The 27787-nt window shown below is 45.8% G+C and overlaps 1 protein-coding gene across 1 annotated transcript in view; it reads right to left on the bottom strand.

Moving 5' to 3' along the window:
- TBC1D9 (TBC1 domain family member 9) overlaps positions 1-27787 on the bottom strand; it is a 386514-nt gene that overhangs the window by 130244 nt on the left and 228483 nt on the right. The window contains exons 5-6 of the mRNA XM_085641600.1: positions 13711-13972; positions 4723-4930 (exon numbers count right to left, since the gene is read on the bottom strand). Coding sequence (XP_085497726.1) covers positions 4723-4930; positions 13711-13972 — 470 coding nt within the window. The remainder of the gene's footprint in view (positions 1-4722; positions 4931-13710; positions 13973-27787) is intronic.

Raw genomic sequence — 27787 nt, 5'->3', positions numbered from 1 at the left:
GGCTGGATGACGACTAATTGCTTACAACTTAACGCTAAAAAGACCGAAGTCTTGATCATTGGGAAACAATGTAGTCTCTGGGGTGATCAGTGGTGGCCCCCTGAGTTGGGCCCAGCCCCTATCCCGGTCCCGGAGGTCAAAAACCTGGGTGTTTGGCTAGACTCTGCCCTTAGCTTCTGCGGCCACACTAAAAAGTGGCGGCAGTCTGCTTTGGGGTTCTGCGGGGACTGAGGCCAACCCTGAAGTTTTTTGACTCCCCCACTAGGCAGCTAATTATTCAGGCTACCATACTTTCTCGGCTCGACTACGCGAGTTCCCTCCTGGTGGGAGCCAATCAGGCCGAAGTCATCCGCCTGCAGCGAGTTCAGAATGCGGCAGCCAGAGCCCTGGTGAGGCTACCTAGATTTTGCTCGGTGAAGGAAACCATCTTGAAACTTCACTGGCTGCCCATGGCTCAAAGGATTGAGTTTAAGACCCTATGTCTCTCCTTTAAGATTCTTAAGTCATCCACCCCCCCGATTCTGGAGCACCTTCTCACATCCTACGTTCCTCCGCGTTGTTTGAGGTCGCTGGGCCATAATCTTGCAGTAGTTCCACGCTTTAAACGCTGCAGAGCGGGAGGGCGGTCCTTCCTCGTCCTGGCGGCCAGGCTTTGGAATTCGCTTCCTGCTCATATCCGTGCCCTTGAGGTCCTGCTCTCGTTTAGGAGGGCCATCAAAACATACCTCTTCCCCTCTGGTTCTAAGACCACTGCATAGGTCTCTTTTCTTTTTTGCATCCTTCTTTCTCTGTCACTCTTCTGACTCTAGATTTCTTTCTCTCTGCTTGTCGGAGCGCCGGGACGCCCCTTCGCTGGGGCAGCTGTTGCGCTATACAAGAACACATAACATAACATAACAGTTGGGGGTTCTTTTTAAATAATCAGAATTGATTTATATCCAAATTAATCCTTTTTCCAACATTAGAATAATGAAAGACGGGGGAAAAATCATAACTCTCTCATCTATACATTGCAGGTAGCATGCAGCTCTTTGATGACAGTTAATAGCTCACTGTTCTATGCTAGGATGTTAACTTATTAACCGAAAGTAACAAAAGGATCTCTCAGACAAAAGCAATGACCCACTGATCTATTTAAATTATTTGCACTTTGTGATCTGCTGTTACAGGTTCTTTACAGCAGGCATATTAACAATCTGCGCTACCCTACCATGACTCAAAGCTTCCACTAGACAAACCTCCGATCTTTCTGTAGGAAGAAAATTAATCACGGAGTTATCTTGACATTTTTATTGAGGGCTGGCAGAAGATGCTCTTAAAACTATTATATACTTGAAAACACGATGTCCCAGCCTAAAGGCAGCACCCGGTGCGGTAGCACTGCCCTAGAGCCGGCCCTGACTGACAGATGGTGCCAATGGAATCCATAGGGCAGGGGCACACATCTTTTAGGTCGAGCATTCAAGACCTCTTGTATATACTTTAGTATATATTTAAATGTGTATGTACTTTGTGCGCTCTGGATATCAGCCCTAGGACTGGTCTGCTTCCGCTTAGGGACTTTTTTTTTCCTGTTCTACTGCATTTATTTAACTGTCTTGATAGAAAACGACCAGCAGAGGTCAGTAAAATACCAGAATCACTTCAGCATTCTCTAGATTCTAGTCCATAGAAATTGTCTTCCACGAGCACCAGTAGACAATAACATTTTTTCAAACCCTGTATTTTCAGATATATGACCACCGAAGTCTCTGCTTTTATATTAAAAACAGAGCTTTGGACTATACCATTTCCCGCTTGTTTATTTGAACTTGTGGTATAGGTGTCCACTGACCCTCTTCATAAAATCAGTTCAGTATCGCAAAAATAGGGTCGTCCGGTTGTTCTTGAGACTGTGCTATGTCACTGTATTACATGTGGTGTTTATAGGGAGAATGTGCAGTGTGAATGGTGTTTCTATTTAGGAAACATGTATAACAAGCTGGGGTGAAAGCCATTATGTGTTCTGTGTACTTAAAGCAGTGCTAGGGACCTAAGTCTCCAAGATGGCTTAATTGATAAATAGTTTTTGGACTCCAACACATATTCAATCCACAGAAACACCCTGCAACATAGAATTCATTAAACTGAGATGGATGCTAGGTGAAGAACAAGCCATGCTCTGCTCAGCGTCAGCCTTGTCTTACAAGGGATGCCCAGCATGCCAGTTCCTAATTCAGATACCAATAACACAGTGATTATTTGCCACTCTCCACGTCCCCATTGAAAGAAGTCTAGGAAAATGGCTGCAACAAATCTCTTGAGGTTGGGGCAAAGCCGAATACCATTGGAAAATACTGAATCTCCTGATCCCTACTTGGAAGACGGAGCACCCTGTTATATAATGTAGCTTTAAATGTGTGATGTAATTCTATTATTGGCCCAACTGTGGTAGCCCAAGGCTCCATGTAGTATGTTTGTTACTCAAAGGCAATGACTTTCATAAAGCAGTTAATATCTGGCACTGCAGGACAGCTGAGGTTAACAAATCTTCTTACTTCAAGTTACTTCAGAAAGAAAGAAAAAGGACTCATTCTTCCTCACTTTCCTTTCTTTGAATGGCATTTTAGTTTGTGGTTGTGCAGGTGTTTATCTTGTTACACTGATGAGGGTGGTTTCTTTTTGGGTGGGGTTTTATCATTTATTTTAAGTTCAAATATAAAACAGGATAGCCTACTCATGCCACATGCAAGCCCACTGTTATTCCTCAAAGCAGAGAGATGCTCTGGAGCTCACACACCGAGTCGGATGAGATAAGCATTCTTCGTCTTCATGCAAATGTACACAGAGATGTTCTATATGGCATGTCGCCATTTTGAATTGGTGGTACCACAATGTTTGTTAGTTTTTGAGTTTTAGTCCAAGTTTGTTCTTAATTTTCAACTATGAGAGAACATACCAGGAGTCTGCTTAGGGAAAAGAACAACTTAGCCTGGAATGAAGCTTGTGAAAAAGAATTTAGGAATTTGAAGAAGAAGGGGGTCATCAGGAAATGTTTTGAAATCCTGTGACTCAAGGAAAGAGTGTACTAACAGTGAACGCCAGCAAGTATGGGTTAGAAGCGATAATATCACAAAAAGGTGAGGATGGAAAAAGTAGTGAGCTTGCCCCACCAATGACAGGGTCACTCTGAAAGGCTGCATTCCCTCTTTAAAAAGGTTTCTTGACATGATGCTTGGTTATTGAGCAAGCCAAAGGGTTTTTGGGGGTTGGAACCTTACACAAATGGCTAATCACAAACCTCTTGTTTACATACTCAATAGTAAGGGGATCAAAAATCAAACTCTTGGAGTAGTCAGACTAAGTTCTAAAATAATGTAGTACACTTTTGAGGTTCAATATATCCCTTTGTGGAAGAATGTTAGCGCTAATTACTTGTTAAGGTCACCACTTCAATTGCAGGAAGAAGAAGTCACAAATGATGACAAAGAATTTTTAATCGATGTAGCTGATGTCAGTCAGTTAAGCGGCATATAGGAAGAAGAGCTGTTTTAATCTATGGAGGTTGATGAGGAATTGGCTTTTGTAAGGAGATATAAACTGGACGGTAGCAGGATGTTTCAATCTGCTAAACAAGATTATTGAGCGAGACCAAGAAGGCCATCTTGGTCAGAGAGTAATTAAACAAAGGGTACTTTCTGAGTTCTGGTGACCAGTTATGGACTGAAATGGTAAAAGACTGTGTAACCTGCTCGAAATGAAACAAACAACATAAGACCAACACTCCTTCTCCTCTATAACCAATAGCGTTACCAGAAGGTCCATGGGTAAAATTGGCAGTTGATGTTGTAAGTCCCTTTAATGAATTTCATACAGGTAGGAAAGTGGTGAAAGATTAATACAGTAAGTGGTGGGGGGGTCAAGTTCATTTTAGAGGTTAATAGTAGGTCAGTAATTGCATTCTTTTAAAGGATATTACTGAGGGGAGGTTTTCCCCAAGGATTATTTTTCTTATAACAGGGTGCAATTTGTTTCTAAGTAGATAACAGATTTGATTAACTTAATGTAGTGTTAAGCCTCTTACAATTGCCCTTTATCACCCATAAGCACTGGTTAAACGCATGCAATGCAAGTTAGAAATACAATGGAAGTAAAAAGGCTGTTGACAGCATTGAATGGTATTACTGCACTACTCCTTATTCGGTCACTTGGAAGAGTCCTTTTGAAGTTTCGACGGGGAGACCATCATCATTCAAACTTTGACTAACTTGGATCATGAAACTGCATCAGAAGAAAGTGCATGACGGAATAAAGAGATGTTATTCACTCAAAGTTAAAAGGGGGATCTGTAAGGCAAAACTAAATTATAATATCAGGTATAGAGTGAAACATTGTGTAGGGAAAATCAAAGTTGAAGACTGGGTGCGGATTAAAAATCCTGTCCATCTAACTAAACAAATTCCAGATTCAAATCCCCTGTAAGAATATAGGCTATGAGTGGTAATGATGTCAAAGTTAGTATTCATACACTTCTAGCAAACACCCTGTCACTAGTTCACACCCACTTCGACCTCGGAATATTTTGCAAGATGCAGAGAAAATCTGTTACCAAACTATAGATGAGGCTTCATGCCCTAAACACAACGGGATTAGGACTTACATTTTAAATGTGCATGTTCAACAAAATGAACAGAAAATGCATAGAATTTGAGTAGCATTGATAGCTGCTGCTTGGGTACCTACCTCTCGCAGGGGCACGATAAGGCTGCACAGGTTCTCCTCCTTGCTGGTGAAACAGATGTAGTTTGTGGAAACAAACATCTGTCCTGAGATGTGTGTTTTGCTGAAGGGGGTCCAGAGAGTGCAGTCTGTATGACCATCCAACTTCTCATCCTTTGGAAGACGGAACAGGGCCCGGTAGCGCTCACTCTTGGCTCTGGCATCAAGGTCTCTAAGAATTACAGGCACAACAGACACATTTATGTTTTGTGTGATTAAAAGCTTTAATTTATTTTCTACATAAGATAACCAGAATGACAGTGCTTAATTTGAGACTGTGTTTGCCGGTGGGGCCCAAGAGAACTCATTTTTGGGGACAACCACTTATTTTTCCTCATAAGAAATTGACCACAAGCAAAGGAGAGAAAAAAAAATAAAACTCAAACGGGAAAAGAAAGGGGAAAAGAAAAACAGAAGGGTGCACAAAGTGAGAAAGCAGGGACCAGCAAGATAAAAGGCTAGCAATGTCTGGTCGTGATTTAAAGAGGCCAGAGATTAATTCAGCACCATATAACCATGGTATTCGGTCCAACAATTTTTAATAGCAGAGGGAGCAGAGCTCTGGGTACCGGCACTCATTCTTTGACAAATTAATCACTGCCAAACGTCAATGCAATAACAGGCAAATCAAACAAAGTGCCATTCAATCCTAAACACTCATATAATTATGTTAAATGAATGCAGAAGCATATTTAATCCTCTTTTTCGCTTTCTCTCATCTCTTACAGCATTCCATTTTTTAAATCACGTTCCACTCGAGAGAGCCTATCCTTTGCCTCCCCTCATATTTTATTACCTGATTTTCACTCAGCTATCTTTAACATGGCTCTGCTTTTTAGGGGTACCAGATTATGCCCCCCATTTCTATTTCATAAAAGTTCTTCCTTAGGGGTGACTGGGTGGACCAATTATTTTTATATCTCGTTTGAAAGCGCAGCTGTCTGCAAGACCACATGCTTCATATAGACATAGGGAGGTCTTTTGGTCAGTCTCCTTCCAACACTGTTTTTTGGATCAGCTTCCTTCAGCTACTACTTTAAGAGAGAGAAAATCCCATCTTGGATCAGCCGAAAGGACATTTATCACCTCTTATTATTGGGGTTGCTTTGTGTATCATTCCACCTCCTACAACGTGGTTCCATTGTAGTCAATGAGGGAGTAATTCACATCTGAAAAGTACTTATTTTATCACTTTCAGATATTTAGCGCATAAACTCAATGTAAAAAAATCCTTCTTTAGGTTTCACCTGCACAGCGCTTGTGTTGTGCTTGTGGAGTCTATTGCATCAAATATATCTTAAAAGGGACTTACATCCTGGCTTTACTTCCTATTGGTCCTTGCCACTTTACTTTTCCTTGTTTCTATTGGTTGTAGGCATTCTATTTCCTGTTCTTTCATATGCGATTCTCTTATCTGTTTCCCATCTGCAAAATACTGTGCACATTCGCTTTGGAACTTCTTTTAAGCGTATCAAGCAACGATCGGAAAAAAAAAAAAAAGAGCTACACCCTTGCTTTAAAGTTACAGCACTGCCCAAGTGCTGTGGGATCAGCGTGCTCCGTGGAGATCCGACATGCCTTTTAGTCCTTCTCACCCAAGACAAAGCAGAACTACCTAGTGCCCCTGGGGGACAAGTAGGGGCCCACTTCAGTGTGTTCCTCATTGTGTGCACTCCACCGTCGCCCAGGGGCACAAGCAGGCATCCACTCCAGTACTTGTTTACTGAGCAAATGGGCTCAGCATGCTCTTATTAAGTCCGTGGAGATAGAAGCACAGACCAATGCATTTGTGTTATGTCTCTGCCTCACCGCAAACAGCAAAGTATGGTCCACAATCTGCAGATAATGTGCTCTTGTTTGTCATTTTTTCCTTGTTTCCCAAGCAGCATTGGCTGATTGATTTCACTGGACAGCTTGCAAGAACCATCACATTTCTAGCGCTGATTGTCAGCAGTCAATCTGGAAGTGCGAAGCTCAGCGCTTACACTGATTGGCAGGAGCGGTTATTGGCCAGGCTTTGTTCACAGGCTTTTACTGGATGCACCACAGTGACGTAGTCATCCATGGCCTGCACACAGAGAGTGCTCACGTATGCATTACACTTGAGCATGAAATTGGCTGTCCGCAGCGCTTAGGTAAAGTACAACTGGACCAGCAGTCAGTAAGAACGCCCCACCGACAGATTATAACATTTAAACTCCTTTCACAAAGTAAGCAAGACTATGAGTGTGTCTGGCTCAAGCCCGGCAGTTCCTATTATGCAGCCTTGCCAGGCAGTCTCTTCCACACTCTAGCCCGTTCTTGGCCGGGTCCTGCTTGAAGGCAACCCCGCTTCCATGCCTGCCGCACCGTGGCTAGTACCCTTCCTTTTTTTTTTTTTCATCCATTTTATTGCATTAAACAAAAGATCTGTCGGTACATTCTTTCCATGTAAAAGAACAGGTAGATAGCATCTCATCATCATCAGTATAAATAGTAACGTACAGGTTATACAGCTTTGCCCTTTATGCCTCATCGTCCGAGCCGTGATCCACAACAGGGGGAGTACAGATGTGGCCTCTATAGGCATTCCATTTGTCCCACACTCTCCCCCATTTATTGGGGCAGCCTTTGTGAACATATGTAGCTTTTTCGGCCACCATGATCATGTCCATGTCCTTACACTACTCCGTTAGGGTTGGAGCTTGTGACGCCCCCCATCTCTGAGCAATATTTCGCTTTACCACAATCATCCCTGTTGTTGCCCACTGCCTGTCCCATGATTGAGGTTAGTTGGTTCCCATATATTTAGGAGGCAGCACTTAGGAGCAAGCTGGACTACTTGCTCGCAGACCTCTGTGATGGTGTCCATTACCCCTGTCCAGTATGATGTGATCACTGGGCAGATCCACAAGGTGTGATAGAACGTCCCCAGGTCTTCACATTGACGCAGACAGCGCGGGTTGGGGGCTCTACCTATCTTGTGCATCGTCACTCTCGTGTAATAAGTCCTATGCAGTATCTTAAATTGAATGAGGCGCAGTCTAGAGGAAACCGCCACCTCTCTAGGCGATGCGATCGTGCCAGTCTGTGTCATCAAAGTCCCCGACCTCGGCCTGCCAGACATCTCGAAGTCGTGTTAGGGGATCAGTCCGGTTATTGATAATTTTCCTGTAAGTAAGGGAAATCGCTTTCTTATGTAAGTGGTCAGTCAGTAGTCAGTCTTCCAAGGGGGATGATTCAGGGTGTATGTCTGCTGCAGGGATCGCAGCTTCCGGTGCATGTTTGACCTGCATGTACCGAAACTTTTCCCCAGAAGCCATTTCGTAATGCTCCTGCAGGTAAGGAAAGGTGACCACCCTTCCTTCTTTCCAGAGATCCCCCCAGCCGGGAGATCCCAATCGGATCCCACTTCTGAAACCCTTTACTTTTACCCAAGGTACCTAGCCTACCGGTGTCCCAGAGTGGGGTGTGTTGCCTGAGTTTGTCAGTCCACCCGAGGTGTTGTGTCGCTAGTACCCTTCCTTGAAGAGTGCAGCTGACAGCCTCAGATGGTCCTCATAGTTTGTTCTATTTAGAAGAGTCCGTCCGCAGCTCACTCCTCCTCTTCTGAATCTGTCTAATCTGGTCTCGACCCAGTAAACAGATCTAATGTAGGATAGATGCCATCTCACCGCTTCTTTAAAAATTCTCCCATCCTCAATGCTCATTTCCTTTAGCCTAGTTTACTTTCACAAACCTCGTCCCTGGAGGTATTACTGACACAGTGGCATATTTCTTCCCTTTATTTTCCAAGAAATGTTAACAAGACCCTAAACTGTACCATAAACTACCTAGATTGGAACTTTACTTTATTATATCTATTTTATATCTGAAACATGGGCAAAGGCCACGCCTCTCAACCTTCGTTGCCTCGAGGGAGGGTAAAGTGGAATTGTTTTGAATTGGGATCCTTTTCAAATCAATTCACATGCAGATTTTTGGAGAATGACGAAGGTGGGGTTGACATCCTCAGGTATGTTGAGAGAGCTATGTAAAATGCTATTCTCGTCATGCTATCCAGAGGGTACCCAGATGAGTGACCTCTGGTCTCTCCCTTTCTTTTATACAGATACATGCTACCCACAGCTGCTTTTGAGCTTATTCAAACCACTTAATTGCACAAAAAGGAGTCCTTTATGAAATGTATACGATTACAAGGGGCTCATCCTTTATTCTATTCATAATAAAGTGGCACACACAATGCACTGCATTGTCACACATAAGCTCACTGCGAAAATGCGAATGTCACCACATAAGCAAACTGAAAACTTGGCAGCTATGCAAAACCTAATTCTATTCAACCTAATTTGACGTATTTAAGCCTGTACGTTTTCCACCTGATGAGTGTTCCAAAGGTAACGCTCTTCCATGCACTTGCACCTTTTTATTAGTTTCAGTAACTTTTATTGCACAACTGTTCGCCAAGCTTAAATTTACAACCAAAAAAACTGTCTTATTAATCACATAGGTGACACCTAATGCATTTACCAATGCTTGTTGTTAATTTATTTTCAGTGCTAGACATTCGTTCACTTTATTAGAGCAAATCATATCAATTGCTAATGCATGGGTACTTCCAAACATTTTTCCAGGAGCCCTGAAAGTATGGTCTGAAGTGTGATTGTTGATGTCAGGAGGATGGGATTTGTGTGGATGTAAGGTAAGCACAGGGGAAGCTAAGCATGTACATGATGTAGACAGTAGGTCATGGAGTTATTTTGAGGCTTTCATTCTATACTGCTCTCTAAATTAAGCCCATAGTCTCTAGAAGAGTCAGATTTGACAATAATGCGTCATGCTGTACCTAAGTTAGTACCCCTCTATACCACCTTTGAGTAAGCCTTCTTTGCTTGCTATTTTGGGTGAGACAAGTGTAGCTTGATTTGGATTGGAATGACATACTCTTAGGCACCACAGTCCCCTTTTGCCTCTAGTCACTCATATGTTGAGCTAAGGTAGTCAGAGCTGAAAAGAATCCTAGACAAAGACCACCGCCCCCTCCCCAACAAGGTATACAATTCAATGAAGTGGACAAACAAAAACACCCAACCTCCACCATTAGACATGGGACAGGTTTCGCCATGGCCCTAGGAGAGTTGATGTTTCATCCTGGCTTTACCACATTGCCAAAATATGCTGGTTACGAACTACCTGTTTAAAGTCTGGGCAGCTTCCACAACACCCTGGCCTTTCTTTGGCGAGAGTTCTCCGACAGTCTCACCTCCAGAAAAACTCACAACCCAGTTGCTGAGTAATGAGCAAAATGGAAACTATGGAACCAGAGGGCATGTTTTTTTATTGATTACAGCCGTCCATGGGTGACAAATTGTGCACTGTAAAGTAATCACTTTCGCAAACTATTTTTATAAATAGTAGGAAAAACTTAAATTAAACTAAATACTGGTAGCACAAATGCGATAGGAAAACAGGACTGTAACCCAAAAATAATTTGATTTTACCCATGGACATAGAACACCCAGTCTCGTAGTCCCCTCACTAAAATATGGAGTTGTGAGAAAGCAAAGAATCTTGAAACAGCCCTGCACTGGGTTATGAAATTCCTGCTTCATCAAATTGTTTAATGGGAGTCAAATATTATCCTTCTATGCTTTGTCTTCTTAATTGCCATGAAGTGATTGAGTTGGACTATTGAAGGCTCAACCAAGCGCCGGTGCTTGGCTTTGGCTCACCTCCAGGTTCTCTCAGACTCTTGAGCCCAAAACAAACCGAACCTTCGTGTAGCTTTTCTGTGCCACCCACGCTCTAACCTCACACACCGAGAATTAAAGACAAAAGATTAACTTTTGATGTAAAACGAAAGAGGGAAAGAGATACTCCATCTAATGGCTGAATTTCAATGTAAAACCCGAAAACCTGGGATCAATCCTGGCTTCCCCACTCAACCAAATTGTTTAATCCTGTTCAATTGTTTTATTTCACTTTACTTTCTTTTTCTTCATTGTCAGATATAAGAGCACCTTGAAAAAAATGAGCTGAGGATGTGCGCTGTACACAACCTTCTCGTGTTTGATGTAATAAACTATAGTGTTGTCCATGTATAACCACAGCCCCAGCCACACAGAGGGTGCACCCCAACTGACTTGCCTCTTATTTAACTATTGGCATTGCTGTGGGGGCGGGAGGGCAAGAACGCTTTAAAGTCCATATTTGAAAACTATCACTTCAATAAAATACTTATAAATGCACTGATATAATCTGGTGTACTAAAGTGAAACGCTTCTGCATGTAACTGAAATACAATTTTTAGAATTTTTGAAGAGACTGTCATATTTGTACATGTTTGTTGCAAGGTGTCTTTAAGAATGTATGAAGTTAAACTATAAAGGATACTTTCTTCGATTCCTTTATTTTACTTCTGTTAACCTGTATTTAACATCTGAATGTTAGTGTCTAAGTCAAGTAAAGAGCAGCCCAGTGCTGCTGTTCACCCCCGGGGTCATTTGTAAAGGTCAAGAGGGCCTTACTTTGAGCATCACTGCTCCAATGGTTTACGGCCCTTTGGCAGCACTAGAAACCACATTCATCCACCAGGCTGCTGTTAAGATTCAGTGTGCCCAACAGCTCCAATGTTCCTGCTGCTGGGGCTCTGCTGAAATACAAATTCCGTGTGCCAGGAGCCTTTGACAAAGCCAACAGACTCAGCCTGTAACTGAAAAGGCAAGTCAGAGGTACTAGCTTTGCTGCTGCTTACCTTAGAACTGCGCTCGGCTCTAATGGCCTTGCCTCATATTCACAATTTACAATTTCCATAGCTGCTGCGACTTTTCATACGTATAGCCGTGCCACCTCTGCTACACTTCCTTAGAAACTACCAGCTTGGTCTGTGCCCATTATCATGCTGCTCGTTTTGTAACCTGTGGGAACCATCTTACAATAGTGGTGTGTGGCAGAGGTAAGCAGGAAAAGAAGGTGGAGAAAACCAATTTTTCTGCTGTGCAGAATATCCTACATTTTGGAAAAGGCTTATTCTGTGTCATCCAATTCAGATACGGTCATTTGCCATGACTTAGAGGCGGTGGGTAGTAGCCAAGTCTTAAAGAATTTGACTGTAAGGCAGAGTTGTCTGTATGTCACTCTCGGGATTTGAATGAGAATTTTCTCAATTTTCTGTCTTGTGCTTCCTTGCTCTTATTTCTTTTCATACATATTCCTATTGGTGGATGGCATGTCACTTAATTTTTAGTTTGTTCCTTCTAACACTTCACTAGTTAAGATCATGTAGTAATACATATGAATTATGGCTGTATACGTGTACTTTAATGTGCTAACACTTGCTCTGTCAAATCTATAGTCCAATTGACGTGTTCTTTGTTAAATTTGTCTTCAATGTGATGTGTGTTTTTAATGATTTTTTTGATGGTGTGTGTTCATTTACCTCATGAATGTAAACACTCCATGCACTGATTACTTATCAAATTCAAAGAACGCAAACTTACATGTGTCCCTTGCATGTTTGCAGCCCTGAGGAAGCACATGATTGGGCGAAACATGTTGGCTGCATTTGTATGATTTTTCTGAAGAAGAACACGATTAAAGAGAGAGACACAAGTAAAGGACCTACTCGTCGTCTTGTACTTTTTGTCTTTTTGAATGTCTCATGCTTAACTCTACTTGTATATTCTGTGTTTGTGACCTCTCGTTTTGTGTTTTGATTTGTCTGTAGGACAGAAAGCACCTTTATATTCCTAAATAGGAAGTGTGCTTTGCATTGTGCTGGGCAAGGTCAATTGCTTCTTCAAACAGTTCACTACTCAATTGTATAAAGTTTGAAAGAATTTTAGTAGCTGGATTTTAGAGATGTTTTGTGAAAGAGAATTCTACTTAAGGTTTTTAAGGGGATATGTGCATAATAGCATGCAACTCAAAATTCCAGAATATTTATTAAAATTATGTTTTTGGTGTATCTTTTTATGTCTTTAAAAGAAGCAATACAATCTGTTATTCATGAGGGAAATTCCTGTTCAACAGAATGAAGGTGCTAATCAAATAAGGTTATATATAAGTAATACACATGTATACTGTTGATACATTTATTTGTATGCTATTTCCACACATACACGCACACCCAGAATATATTTACACATGCAAGCACACATACACTGCTGATTAAATTACTCATGAAATAACATTTAGCATCATAACTGGTTTAACATTAACAATGCAAGTGCGAAAGACAACATTAAAACACATTGTTTAAATTGGCATGGTTGTGGCTAAACAAAGCAATGCTTATTAAATCACACATCTTTGTCCATTTTTTCGTGGGACCTCTAGCATTTCAGATTGGGAAGACTGGCGTAACCATAGGCAGTAAGAACTACCCGCCTCATTTCCCATTAATTAGATTATCAATTTCTCACTAAAACAGAATGGCCAATAGTAATACCTTCTGTGCTCCTTTGTCTCAGAAGGGGTTGTCAGTGGTAGCTTGCTTTAACAGTGTCAAGACTGCTGCTTGCAGAATGGGGTACACGCATAGTTTGAGCAGCTGCCTTTGGGTAGTGCTACCCCAATATTGGTGGCCATAACTATATCCCACATTAGAGGTACCATACAGGACACTATTAAATGAAATAAACAATTTTAAATTAAAATAGAGCAATGGAGACTTTTGACATGAAGCACAGGCGTGACTGGATGTGCACAAACAGTTCAGTTACAGAGTGCTACGGGTCTGGGATAGCATAGCGACAGTCCCAGACCTGGTGTTTTGCATAACTTAAACCAACCCACCCCACTGTACTGTTGAATAGTAACAGCAGTTGGGAATACATCTGCCCTGGTCACACAATCAAGACAAAAGAGCAACACCCACATATCTCAACCAAATGTCTTGCGTAATCACACAGTAATGGACCTTTGCCCACAAGCTGTAAACAGTGAAATGTAATACACTTCTGTTTCGCTCACCGCTTTAGGGCAGACACCTTCTTGGGGGACTTCTTCTTCAGCTTGGGCAAAGACCTATCCTGCTCAAAGCCCTCATTATCCAGAAGTTGCCGCATGGCAATGTTGGCCAGTTGTTCCATCAGTCTGAACGTCTCTCCAATGTTGAGTAGGACGGAGAAGAAATGTTGGCTGCACCTAGTGCTCACTTTGATCGAGTCGGGGAGGAGGAGGGTAGCGTTCTTCTCAAGTTGGGTGATGTCAACCCAACGGATTACTAGCTTTGCTGAAAAAAGCGTACACAGCTATGTCATACACAGATTATAAACAAATTTCCTCTTTTGGGCCTAGACCCTCACAACATATTTACCAAACATGTTGTAAATGGTTAATTAACTCCACAACTTCAAATACAAAATGGATCCAGTTTTAAAAAATGCTGAATAATTTGAAAAGAATGATTACAAAGGATGAAAACTCTTCATGATGTCATCCAAAAAGAGAAGATTCCTTTAGGTTCAAGTGCATGGCAGATGCCAAGCTTCCTAAACAAACTCCCATTCGCCTCTCACCTCGGTGCATGGCTGCCCCAATGTCTATAAACTCAAACCTCTTTCCCTTAAAAATATTATTATATACATATATTCATGGTCCCTAGAGAACAGGTATTTCTGCTTGGTTAGGTTGCAACCTGCCAATAACAGCCACAGTGACAGGAAACTCATGAAAGTGAGAACATAACGACCACCAAGAACCAAGATAATGGGAACACAAAGACCTACACACAGACAAAAAATGACTCGTCACTGAATCAGGGATGAAAAAAGGGGGGGATTGATTCAATGAGGGAATCAGAGGCCGGAATCAGTTATGTACTTGTATAAATATATGTTTGCCTCTGAGCCCATAAATCACCACGTTATTTGGTCTATCAGTCCTTTTTATTGACTGAGAGTAGCAATCTTATTTTTCTTTTTTACATTTGCTTTGAACAGAGTAAACTCTTCATCAATGAACTTCTTTGTATCTTACAATATTCACACATTTATCCTGTACATCATATTTACACTTTTTGACAAAAACATAGACATAAAACAAATAATGTAACGTTTGTGTAACTTAAATCTCCACTGATTCTTTTTTTACAGTGCTTTACGAAAATGTCCAATACTTTACATCTTTGGGACCTTAAACAACTTTGTCCTCAAATTTGTTAACCTCTTTTGGTCCTAAGCAGGGTCAGAAACAATCGTTGTAGTACTTGTAAGAGGGAACCTTATATTTGTTAAATTTCTTTTCCTGGGGAAGCAAAGACACTTTTTTAGCTATCCCTGTTTGTTCTGGTTCTCTGCTTGTCTGTTTCCGTAGCCTACGCGTTTCGACCTTTGTGTGTGGACCTACAAGTTCTTGGTAAGGCACAGAAACACCGGAAGCTCCACAGTGGCGAAGACGCGGAGAACACGAACAACAAGAAAACGAAAATTGAGGTTTCACCTTCTTCGAAAACAATACTTCAACAGTTACCGGAAACCATTGAAACAAACAGAGTGCAAGCCAGTAAGGAAACGGACCGGCATTCCCTATAACTTGGAACCTAGCCGGGACAAAGGACATTACCGGTCCAAGCCACACCTGCACAGTAAAGTTTATGGAGAAAGATGTCCACACAACAATATAACAAGCCCTGAAGAAGACCTTACCAAGAACTTGTAGGTCCACACACAAAGGTCGAAACGCGTAGGCTACGGAAACAGACAAGCAGAGAACCAGAACAAACAGGGATAGCTAAAAAAGTGTCTTTGCTTCCCCAGGAAAAGAAATTTAACAAATATAAGGTTCCCTCTTACAAGTACTACAACGATTGTTTCTGACCCTGCTTAGGACCAAAAGAGGTTAACAAATTTGAGGACAAAGTTGTTTAAGGTCCCAAAGATGTAAAGTATTGGACATTTTCGTAAAGCACTGTAAAAAAAGAATCAGTGGAGATTTAAGTTACACAAACGTTACATTATTTGTTTTATGTCTATGTTTTTGTCAAAAAGTGTAAATATGATGTACAGGATAAATGTGTGAATATTGTAAGATACAAAGAAGTTCATTGACGAAGAGTTTACTCTGTTCAAAGCAAATGTAAAAAAGAAAAATAAGATTGCTACTCTCAGTCAATAAAAAGGACTGATAGACCAAATAATGTGGTGATTTATGGGCTCAGAGGCAAACATATATTTATACAAGTTCGTCACTGAATCAGGACATGTTCTAAAGGGAGCAAACAGATAATATAAATAACCCTCACTTTAAACAACGTATAAAATGACACCATGCCTGGGAAGTGAGGGAGGACGATCCTTTTTAGGTCTCAGCTACACAATGCATGTGCTGTCTTCAAAACAAGTTGTTTACCATTAGTGGGCCACAGCCTACCCACAGGCTTACTATTCGTTCACTTCAACGTTGCTCTCATATCCTTCGTTCCTTTTTGTCATGGCAATCATTTATCATGCCCCTTCTTGCGACTGACTTGCCCTCGAACATGGACCATGTACTTGTGTCCATCCCCTGCTCCTGTTTTTGGAGCTAATTTTTTATTTGGGTTTAAGCAGTCCATATGTGTGTTCGTGCTTTCGCTCTCTCCTTTCCCCTCCCACCGACCCTCCATTTGTGTTTCTTCTTACCCCCTGCCAACCATGCTCATCCCTGTTGCTTCTTTCCTATCTATCTTGATCCTGCTAGCATTAATGCAGAGGATGAGGTGTCGCAGACAGACAAACCAACTTTGGAGCTGAGGAACCAGGTTCAAGTGTCGGCGTTGGATCGACAACCTGTGATTCTGGGCAAATAACCTAATCTCCCCATGCCTACCAAAAATGAATGTGTCCTTGTATAATGTGTCAGGGGCTCAGATAAAATGCTCCAAAACCTTTGAGTTGAGTTTGAGTTTTATAAAAATGCAAAAAATATATATTCCCAGAGTAATTGCTTGTGGACTACATCAGTCCCCTTGCGGTGTGTGATGCAGTCAACCAAGCATGCCTGACAGCGTACATTGCCATTGTTAGGGGGCTAGGCTGTGTACCTACGGACTACATTACCCAAGCTGCAATGTGTCATGCTCCATTTCTGCCTTTGCACTAACCAGGAGCCCCTGCACTGTATTCATCCTAGCTTTTGCATCAAGGTTTGCCAGTGTGGTGAAGTCATCATGCCTCCAGCGGTGAGGCAGTGATTTTCTTGTGCCATGCCCAGGGTGTATAAGGTATTGGGAAGCCGGACCTGGCTACACACTTCTGCCAGCCTGAGAGTATTTCATCACTGGCCTTTATAAGGCCAAGCAGCTCCCCTTCACGTCTGCATTCACCCCGGACACGCCATGGAGTACCTGATCGGTATCAAATGAGAGGACTTCGTTCTTGTGCCGGCCGACACAGTGAGTGCCAGCAGTATTATCAGAATGAAGAAAGGCAAGTCAACCCCCTTAGACACAGATCCTAATCTACCATCAGGATTTCAGCAGCTTCATGATCAAAAGAATGGGGGTACCCTCTTCTTACATAGAGCCCATAACAGTATCAGGCCCCCCAATATCCTCATTAAGGTTAAGCTGCATGGAGCAGAGAGAATGGTCAGTTAACGAGCTGAAAATGAGGGCAGACGGGTGGTCTTCTTGTACCTTATAATTTGTAAAATTGTGCAGTGGTACAGAACTCTCAGGGCCAGGCCTATAGAGCTGATCGATTGAGGGTGGCTGATGGGGCAAACCAAGCCATATGCCTTGGCTTTATATAATGGATAGCAGGTCTATTCTTCAAGAGTCGTGGGCTTCAGATTAAGTAGAATTTATAAGGCCAACAGCAGAGCTCATCATCATGCAAGAGTCCTTGAGGATGCAGAGCTCTATATGTAACATTTCAGAAACCCTATAGCCTACAGCAGAGTTATTCCTGAAGAGCTATGGAATGCACAAACATTGTGTTCAGTTAAGAGAGTTTTCACACATATACTGATGCTGTTGCTTCAGACCCAAGACCTGTCCCACAGGTGACACCATGATTAAATGTTCTGTCTGTAAATATCATAGTCAGATTTTACAGGTTGATGCCACACATCGAAGCGCTATCTCTTAAGAAACAAAAAAAACTTACAAGCTCTCATCGCAGGAAGCAGAGCAGTCATTAAATGCAGTTACAATGCAGAGAGGATGTGGTGTAACAGCCAGAGTTGCCGACTTTGCAGGTGGGAAAGGAGGTTCGAGACTTGGCATCAGATCAACATCCTGTGATTCTGGGCAAATCATTTAATCTCCCCATGCCGACCAATAATGATTGAGTGCTTGTGTAATATGACTGGTGCTCAGGTAAAGCACTCCAATACCTTCGGGTCAAGTTTCTGCTTTATGCAACTGTAAAATAAAATTACATTAGGGCGCATTCAGTTTTAGGTCTCGGCTAGACCTCACATGCGCTATTTGTTCACCCCTCTGCCCCCGCTGCATGGAGTACATTGTTCCGCCCCTGCAGCCACACAAAAATGCGATATGACCTGGCCATGTCACAGTGCTTTTTCCCATGACTTTCAGTTGTGCTGAACAGCAGATGTGCTGCTATGCAACATGACTAAAAAACATGGACAATGCCAATAGCCAGCGCATTGCCGAGACCTACTGGCTTTGCCTATGCTTCTTTGAATGGTTTCCTTCACCCTTCCACCTATCCATCCATTCACCTATCACATTTACATCTTTCATCACAAAGCATGGATTTGTCATGATTTCACCCTTTCATCTATACACCCACACCTTTATTCTTTCTACCATCCATCCACATACACAAACTTTTCACTCTTTCATTAATCTTTTCACACATTCATCCTTTCATTTTCAGGCCATCGGTACTTCCATCCTTTCAGCCTACCATCCGTCCATCATTTCAATAATTTCTCCTTTCACTCTTCCATCCTTTCACACTACTTACTGTCCTTTGTTTCATTCTTCCTTAAACTCTTATTTTACACCCTTCCATTGTCTTTCCTTTCACATTTTCTTCCTTTTCATCTCATTCCCTTTCAGCATGCCTTCCTTTAACATTGTCAATTTTTTTTATACCTCCTTATCTTCTCTTTTTCTTCTCCCATCACTTTACTCATTATTCCGGTCTCTCCTCCTTACCTTTTTCTACATTTTTATCTAGCTTCTGCTCGCTTTCTATAGGCTTCTTTCTCAGTCTCCTTTGATAGTTTTGATAATTTCTCTTTTCTGCCTCCTTCATTGTACCGGGCTAATTTATCTTGCCAGTGCCCCACCCCTTATCTCTGACATGATATCCACTTACTTTCAGTGGCAGCTGGCATCTAAGGGGGGGAAGGGGGCGGGCGCACACGCTTAAAATAATATATATATATATATATATATATATATATATATATATATATTTTTTTTAAACTTACCTGAACTGGGCAAAGTCCTCGCTCCGGACCTCTTCTTTCGACACAGGAACCGGAAGCAGCAACTCCCTTAGCCAATCCTGGGGCTGCTCTCACCAGCATGCGAGGTGTCCTAGGGTTGGTAGCGGCCTCACTCGAGGCAATAAATAGTGCCATACCAGCTCACCCGCGTCCCCTATCATTTTATTTTTCATCTTAGTGGGGATTTTTAAGTGGGCCGATGCTCCTCCGCTCAAACAGAGTAGCCGCCCCTGCTTACTTTGCTATTTATGAGCTTTTTTCTGCAGAACTACACATAAAAGAGGCCCAAAGAACTACATTTTAGTGGGGTCTCGCTTACCAGCCCATAGGGCGCAGTGGTGGCAACCCTCTCACCCGCGCTCTAGCTGCTGGAACTGGGGGTTTACGCAGTGGTCGAAGTGGGCGGGATCGGAGGGGCATGACATGCTAATACTTTTTTAAATTTAAGGAAAACAGTATCTCTACTTTGTGAAAAGAACCGTCCTGAGCCCTTTAAATCCATGAGCTGAAATGTTTCCGCGAAGTGTAAGGCAGGGAGTCTCCTGTGCTGTGAAACCCAAGACAGACAGACAGGCAAACACTCCTCGTTGCCAGGGTGTCTGCTTGCCTAAAAGAAGTGTAAATGTGCACAACGGGTCAATCTGCAAATGCAAAGAAAACCGGTATTGGCTTTAGTTTATGTAATCACTTGATGCTTCTTGATGAGACAGATTTATTCTTTTTTAGTGGTATTGGAAAGGAGTCACCAGCTGAGCTGTGAAGCGTGAGCTTTTTAAAGAGGGGTAACATAGGCCTCAACGCTGAAGGGGCTGCAGGGGCCTGTGTTACGCTCCCAACTATTCTCCACTGCTCCAGTCAGGATTCAGTTCTGTGGCTCTCTGGTTAGAAACACCGACCTCTGCAGCGCATTAACTAGTAGAGGTTACATAAAGTAGGACAGTGCATTTCCCACTGATTAACTTAACTTGCATTTATTTTGCATTTAAATTGTGTGTTATTTTATATGTACATACCTGAAGGTGAAAGACCGAAAAAAGTTAAAGAAAATGTTAGTTTTTTAAGTCACGCCTTTATATTTCGCCACCAATGTGCAAAGCATCATAGTGCCCTTACTTGTAATGCATTTCGACCGCTTTGTTTACGACAACTCTGCATGGACACTTAGAAGGTGAACACATTGACAGTTTTGGATGAAGGATGCGAAACAGAGGAGCACGATTCATCTGCTTCGAAGCCGAAAACAACGCTACTGACGACCATCTAGGTGGACCTGTAGATTCATTGCAGTACTTAATGTGTAAAATAATCAGTGCCAGGGCTCAAGATGTTCTAAGAAGCCCGGCGGTGTCACTGTCGCATGCAAGAGTTTCTGAATACCAAAGCTGTCTAGTCTTTCATCAGCTTATGACTCTTTTAACCACCAATATACTCTTCCTTCCCCTACGCCGTGCACACACACGTAAGTTCTTTTACATCCTTGCTTTCTCTTTCTGATACTGATTTTGTCTCTTTCTTCCTCCTTCTTCCTCCCTTAGCCGCTTTTCTCTCTCTTGTTCTGGGTCAAAGTTTGATGATTAAAAATAAGTCCCTGTAACCCGAAGAGAGTGGCAGTGGGCTCCACCTGCAACCATCAGCTCAAATTAAGCAGTGGTTCACTCACTGTATTTCAAAGAGCGTATATATGTTGTTAGGTTGTGAACAATGAATTGCATCTACAGGTCTATGCGCAGTCAATACTGTGGGTGGTGGATGTGGTAAGTCACCATCGGCACATCCTCGGGGGGCCACCTGGTGAATGACGATACCATAGGTCTCACCCTGAAAGCAGACATAAAATAAAGGAATATTCTGAAATGCCAACTGTTGGTGATTACTAAAGTTGTATGACTTGGTAAAGATATCTGTTTTTCTCTGCCCTGGATTGCCCTTTTTGAAACACCCCTGATAAGATTTTCAACATAAGTGGATTTATCAGATCTAATGGGAGAAGGTAGATATAGCTTATCTCTGGATGTGAGAGAATAATCCATTTCAATTTATCACACGATAAGCCTCTGTGACTCCCCTGTGATCTGATAACAATTAATGGTATTTCCAAGAAAATACATCTGTTTGCTTGTGGAGAATAAAGTGGTTCACACATGAAACTGGAATTTTGATATTTTCTGTAAATTATTATATTTAAATAAAAAGTCATTACTGGCCCACTTGAAAATCTCTGAAACAGTAATCACTGAGAAGTCTAACCATAGGCCGATTATCTCGTTTTATGGACTCAAAAGTGACATTAAACAGCTAACATTTTTCCCTGTCAGAGGCATTTTACGGCATTGGCAAAGTGGGATCTGGCCCAGAGCCACAGCCTTACAGGGGCCCTTGATAGACCCAGCTCTGTTTTGTAGAGAGTCTTACCCCAATGACCTTTAATATATATATATTTTTAACAAACTTTTTATTAGTTTCATTCGTATTTTTTTTTTTTTTTAAAAATGTGTTTATTGACTGCATACAAGGAACAGTGATATACAGATCCGAGTGCCATCAACCCAAGGCCCGCCATTTTGTCTCATCTCGCAATCGATTACATCGGCTATCCCACATCCCGGAGGCCGGGCATCACCGTGCTAAACTGAATAAACACCTAATGCTTCCCGAGTGTCCCTCCAGCTCAGCGCTTGCATGCGGGGCAGACCCCCTGTCTGCGGTCAGGCTTTAACGCGCTCCTTTCCCCAAAGCTTAGGGGACAGTCACTCTTTTTTATGGCCATAAAACTCCAAACCCCCTCCCTCCCCTCACGCTTCCCCAACTCCCCTAACCCACCCTCCCCAACCAAACCCCTGAGGTCCTAAGTTAGTCGCAGTATCGCTCGCATCCCGCACTCAGCCGCCACTCACCCTCATCTAGTGTCACCCGCCCGAACACCTCCTACGGGAGCTCCCTCTTCTGCAACATCCGTGTCAGGGCCCCCATCCGGGCTTCCTGCTGCAGCCCCCCGCCCGCTCAGGTATTCCTCATACAATTCCCAGAAGTTTTTAGGCCTGCTACGCGGCGGCAGCAACTCGCTGAACCTCTCCGCTTGGGTGCAGCAGTACAGCACATCGCGTTTCCACTGCTCCACTGTGGGCACGGGGCCACGCATCCAGCTCATCGCCACTCGTCGTTTCGCCACTAGCATCCCCATATCAACCAGGCGTCTGGCAGCCCTCGGCACACCTCTTGAATGCCCCAATAGCGCCACCGCCGGGTCCGGAGCCAGCTCCACCCCCGTCACCCCCACTATCTGGTGGCATACCGCCACCCAAAAGTTGTATATGCCCGGGCATTGCCACGCCAGGTGGAGGAAGTCAGCCGTCGGGTGTCTGCAACGTTCGCATACAGGGTCGTCACGCAGCCCATATCTATGCAAGCGCTCCGGCGTGTAGTAGTACCTGTTGAGGAATTTGAAATGGACCAGCCGGTGTCTGCCATGCAGAGAGATGCGTCTAATCCCCGTGCAGCAGTACGCCCACATTGCATCGTCAATGGTAATCCCTAAGTCCCTTTGCCAGTCCAGTCTGCATTTTGCGAACTCGTGCACTCTATGCGATTGCGCCATTCTGTACAACTTAGAGATCAACCCGCGGGGGCTATCATTCTTAATTATGTATGTCAGTTCCTGAACCTCCGCCGGCTCCTCCATATCTCTCCCCAACAACTGTCTCCAGGCCTGCCTGACTCTGTAATACTGAAAACGCTGCAATTGTGTGCACTCCGCGCCCGAGGCTGCCACCGCCGCCCACGTTTTGACATGGCCGTCAGCAAACATGTCACCCATTGTGTGCACTCCCAGCTCCTTAAGCGCTCGCCGCACTCCCTCCTCCTTGCAAGGGGTCAGCCACACCGCCCAGGCAGTGGGCATTGCCGGTGAATACAGCTGCGCCCCAGAGTCGCACTGTAGTATACAGTTCCAGGCATGCCTAGTGGAGTTCAAGGAATCAAGAAATCCCGTGCGGCGGTCCGGATGCTCAAAAATTACCGCTGGGAGCGGCAACGGCGCCGCAAACAATGTCTCCAGTCTAAGATACGGGACAGCCTCGCCCCCGTGTATCCAGCTATGCGCCTGAGCTCCCTGCGCCACTCGGTAGTACAGCTCCATGTCGGGTGCCCCCAGGCCACCCATCTGGTAAGGTAGCGTCAGTACTTTCCAGCTGGTCCGCGCCTGCTTGCCAGCCCACGCCAGCCTTAGCAATGATGCCTGTAGCCGCGCGAAGAAAGCACGCGAGAGCACCATGGGGATGTTCGTAAAAAGAAACAGGAACCGAGGGAGCACCACCATCTTCATAATGGATATGCGTCCCAATAACGAAAGGGGCAGCTTGATCCAGGTCTCCACGTCGTCTTCCAGTTTACTTATGGCCCGTCCGTAATTCTCAGATAGCACCACCTCTGAGTCCCTATGGAGCTGGATCCCCAGGTACCGAACCGGTTCCTCAGACCAGTGCAACGGGTACTCCATAGCAAAGGGGGTCGTGACTGGCGTCAGCGGGAACACAATAGATTTATCCCAGTTCACCGTCAGCCCGGAGAGCGCTCCAAAGTGGACTACCTCCCTCAACACTGGGGCTAGGTTATTTTCCGGGTCCCTGACATATAGCAGGGTGTCGTCTGCATACGTGGAGATCGTTATTCTGTAAGTAGGGAAATTGATGCCTCGAAGGCTGTGGTATTCACGCATAGCGCACGCCAGCGGTTCTGCCACCAGGGCATACAACAAAGGTGACAGGGGGCACCCCTGCCTCGTGCCCCTCGTAATTGTTATCGGGTCCGTGACTCTGTCGCCCAAGCGTATTCGCGCCGTGGGGCCATTATATAGTACTCCTATCATTTGTAGGAAGATCGGACCGAGCCCCATGCGCGTCAGGACCTGCCGCATAAATGGCCACTCGACAGAGTCAAATGCCTTTTCCATGTCGAGAAACACCGCGAGCGCGCGCGCTTCGGGGCGAACGTGTTGCATGACGCCAAACACCGTCCGCAAATTATATGTGAGGTTCCTGCCCGGCATGAATCCCGCCTGCTCTGGGGCGACCAGTTCGGGAGCGAGAAGGGCCAGCCGCGTGGCCAGGATCTTGGCATATAATTTCGTATCCACGTTGAGTAGCGACAGCGGTCGATAGGAGCTGCACTCCTCGGGCGGTTTGCCTGGCTTCGGTATAGCAACTAAGAGCGCTTCGCGCATGGACGGTGGCATATGCCCCCTCGTGCACATATCGTCAAACAGCGTCGACACGTGTGGTAAGAGCTGGTCTATGAAAGCTCGGTAGAACGCGACGGTGAGGCCGTCAGCTCCGGGGGCGCTCTGCGCCTTCATGCTCGCAAGGGCCTCTAGAATTTCATCCCTCTCAATAGGTAGGGAGAGAAACTCCCTGTGTTCGTTCGGGAGGAACGGCAACTTTATATGGTCCAGATAGTCCCCTATGCCGTCCTCCATGCCGGTTTGTTTAGAAGCATAGAGTCCAGCGTAGTACGACCGAAATCGCTCCACCACGTCCTCCTCCTCTGTGAGCAGTGAGCTATCCGCTGCCTTGACCTGCGTGACGGCGGTCCTGCGCCTGCGAGCCTTGAGCAGGTTAGCTAACACCGACCCCGGTCTGTCCCCCCCACCATACACCCTGGCCGTAGCGTACTTCCCCAGGTGTAACACCTCTGCATCAGCAGTTTCGTGATACTCTGCTAGTAGAGCCTTTATCTCCTCAGTAGTGTCATCTCCGCCCTCTTCTAGCAGTCTTGTCTCCAACGCTGCCAGATTACGCTCCTGCGCCGCAAGGCGGCGCCGGATACTCCGGAGTACCCCCGAGTGTTTAGCCATCGCCACTCCGCGAATGTGGACCTTGAAGGTCTCCCAGACAGTCTGGAAATCTTCCACAGAGCCCAAATTAGTGGCAAAGAATTGCTCGATCGCAGCCAGTAGCTCCTCCTTGAACAGAGGATCCAGCAGCGAGTAAGGGGGGAATCGCCAAAGGAACGGCGGGGGGGCCCTTCTGGGCGTCACCAGGGAGAGCAGTATCGGCGAGTGGTCAGAAAGCGTTCGTGAGAGTACCGCACACTCGCGAATCTGCGAAGCGAGGGGCGCAGATAGTAGCCAGTAGTCTATCCGCGTATGCAGGTTATGGTATGCCGAGTAATGCGTGTAGCCTCCCTTTGCCGGGTTACGAGTGCGCCACAAATCCACCAAATCCAAACATAGCATAGCCCGAGTGATCGCCCCTGCTGCCGCAGGTCGCGCTCGGTTCGGGCCTCCTGACCTATCAAGCTCCGGGTCTAGCACCACATTGAAGTCGCCTCCCCACAGCACCTGCCGCGCGCCTGTATCCCCCACCGCTCCCGCCAGCGCTGTGAAAAACTCGGGGCAGTCATAGTTCGGCCCATAACAATTAACCAGCAGTAAATCCATGCCCTTTCCCTGAAAGCGCGTGAGCGCATACCTGCCCGCATTGTCTGTGGCAATGCACTGCAACCTGTGCTCCACCCGCGCGCTGACCCATGTAAGCACCCCTCTAGAGTGTGTAGTGAACCCCGCTGCATGTGCCTCCCTCAGGTCCCTGGTGCGCAGGATAGGGCTGTTAGTGGGAAGGTGCGTCTCCTGCAGGAGTGCAATATCTATCTCATGCCTCTTAAGGTAGTGCAGCACTTTACGGGCTTTTCGGTAATCATTCAGTCCCCGTACATTCCAAGAGAGGATTCTTAGTGCGTCGCGCTTCTCAGTCATGGCCGCTCCGGTGTTCGCCATAGCTTTCTATTGGGTGCAAATCCCTCAATTGAGCGCGCCTCCAAGCGCAGGAGCATACTAGTAGTGCCAAACTCGCACCCCAACCTAGTGACCTCAAACCCCCAGAACTCAAACCCCCCCTTCCCCCCCGCCCACAGCAGACCCTCCCCAACTCGGCCTTGCAGATTCCCAAACTTGGGCACCCCATACCTCCCGCCTCCCCACCCTTAACTGTCGAACTCTCAACGGAGTGGAACGCACACGCGGGCGGAGGTCGCTCTGCGCTCACACGTTAGTGTGGAAGCACCTAGCACCCAACAGCCGCCGCCCGGTCCAGCGAACCACTATGGTGTCTCTCGACCCCTCCCAGCACTTTGATACAACCTCTTAACAGCGTTCCCAGGTGTTTGTCCCCAGCAGCATACTCTATAATGCTATAAAGGAGTTAAGCAACAGGGGGATAAGTCGCTGTCCACTGGCCTCCCTGTTGCGACTAGTCCGGTGGGGAGTGCATCTCACGTTGTACAGTACCCCATAACCATATCGTCTAACCGCTCCCCACCCGTGCCCCTCAAATCCTACCTCCCTGCTGCCACGCATGCCACGACAAAATACCAACTAGATGAGTCCTGCCCTCTTGGTCAGTCCTGTGCGTCCAGGGCGCCATCTCTCTCGTCCCCTCGTGGTGACGTCGCCGGGCTCCGACGCTGCTCCTTCGCCCAGTCCTTCAGCGCCTTTTGGAGTGCTTTCGGGTCCTGGAATATGTGCGACTTGCCCTGTCGGTTGACTCGTAGCTTAGCCGGGTACAGCATGGCATAGTCCACCCCGAGCTCCCGGAGCTGTTTTTTGGCTGGGGCAAACTGTCGTCTGGCCTCCTGCACCCGGGCTGTGAAGTCCGGGTAGAGCGAGATAGGCGACCCTTCGTAGGACAGCGTCTTCTTTTCCCGGGCTACTCTCAGCGCCGCATCCCGGTCTCTATAGTTCAGAAGTTTAGCTATGACCGGTCGGGGCGGTGCTCCTGGCGGGGGCCTTGGGCCCAGGGACCTGTGCGCTCTCTCCACCACGAACATCCCGGAGAACACTTCCTTCCCCAGCAATGTAACCAACAATGTCTCCACGAAGGTCTCCATGCGGCCTGTGGCGGTGGACTCCGGCAGGCCAGTGATGCGCAAGTTACAGCGCCGAGAACGGGCCTCTAAGTCCTCTGTCTTGTCCTGCAGCATCTGCATTTGGCGCTCGAGCTTCTTGTGGTCGCTGTCCAGTGCCGTCTGCGCGCCCTCCACCTCCGATATGCGGCTGTCAGCCTGGTCTAGGCGCTCCGAATGCCTGTCCAGGCGCTCTCCCATGCGGTCCATTCGGTAGGAGAGCGCGTCGATTTTGGCGCCCAGGGCAGTGATGCCGCTCTGTAGTCCCTTCTCCATGGACAACAAGAGGCCCCTCAAGTCCCGGTCGTCTTCCGCGGGGTCAGGCCCGCCTCCCGTAGCACCCTCCATGGGCGGCTGCGGCTGGGGGCGCCGCTGCTCGAACTTTAGTTTCGACTGAGTTTTATCCGCCTTGCCCATCTTGTGCCCCCACTCCGCTCAGCGCGCCGCCGTTCGGCTTGGCAAGTCCCCCGGCACCACCCAGCCGTGGCTCAGTCGCAGGCAGCCCACCGCAGGCGTCTCGGCAGGTCAATTAGCTCCTTCCGTCTTCACCCGGCGCACCAGTCCGCCAACGGCCACTCCAGGCGTCCAGCAGGCCGTCCGCCCCGTCCCAGCAGCAAGGCTACCAAGCTCGTGGCGTCCGCGCTCAGCTCAGCCTCGGAGGCGTCTCACCAGTGGTGACTCCCGATCTGCTGCCTTCTACGCACCTCCGCTGCAGGGCTCACCAGCGCCCCTCTTCCCGGCTGCCGCC

Source organism: Triturus cristatus, chromosome 2_2 (assembly GCF_964204655.1).
Source record: "Triturus cristatus chromosome 2_2, aTriCri1.1, whole genome shotgun sequence".
NCBI classification, from domain to species: Eukaryota; Metazoa; Chordata; class Amphibia; order Caudata; family Salamandridae; genus Triturus; species Triturus cristatus.
Note: the sequence above shows the minus strand (reverse complement) of the source record. Positions and strands in the feature narration are given on the sequence as shown.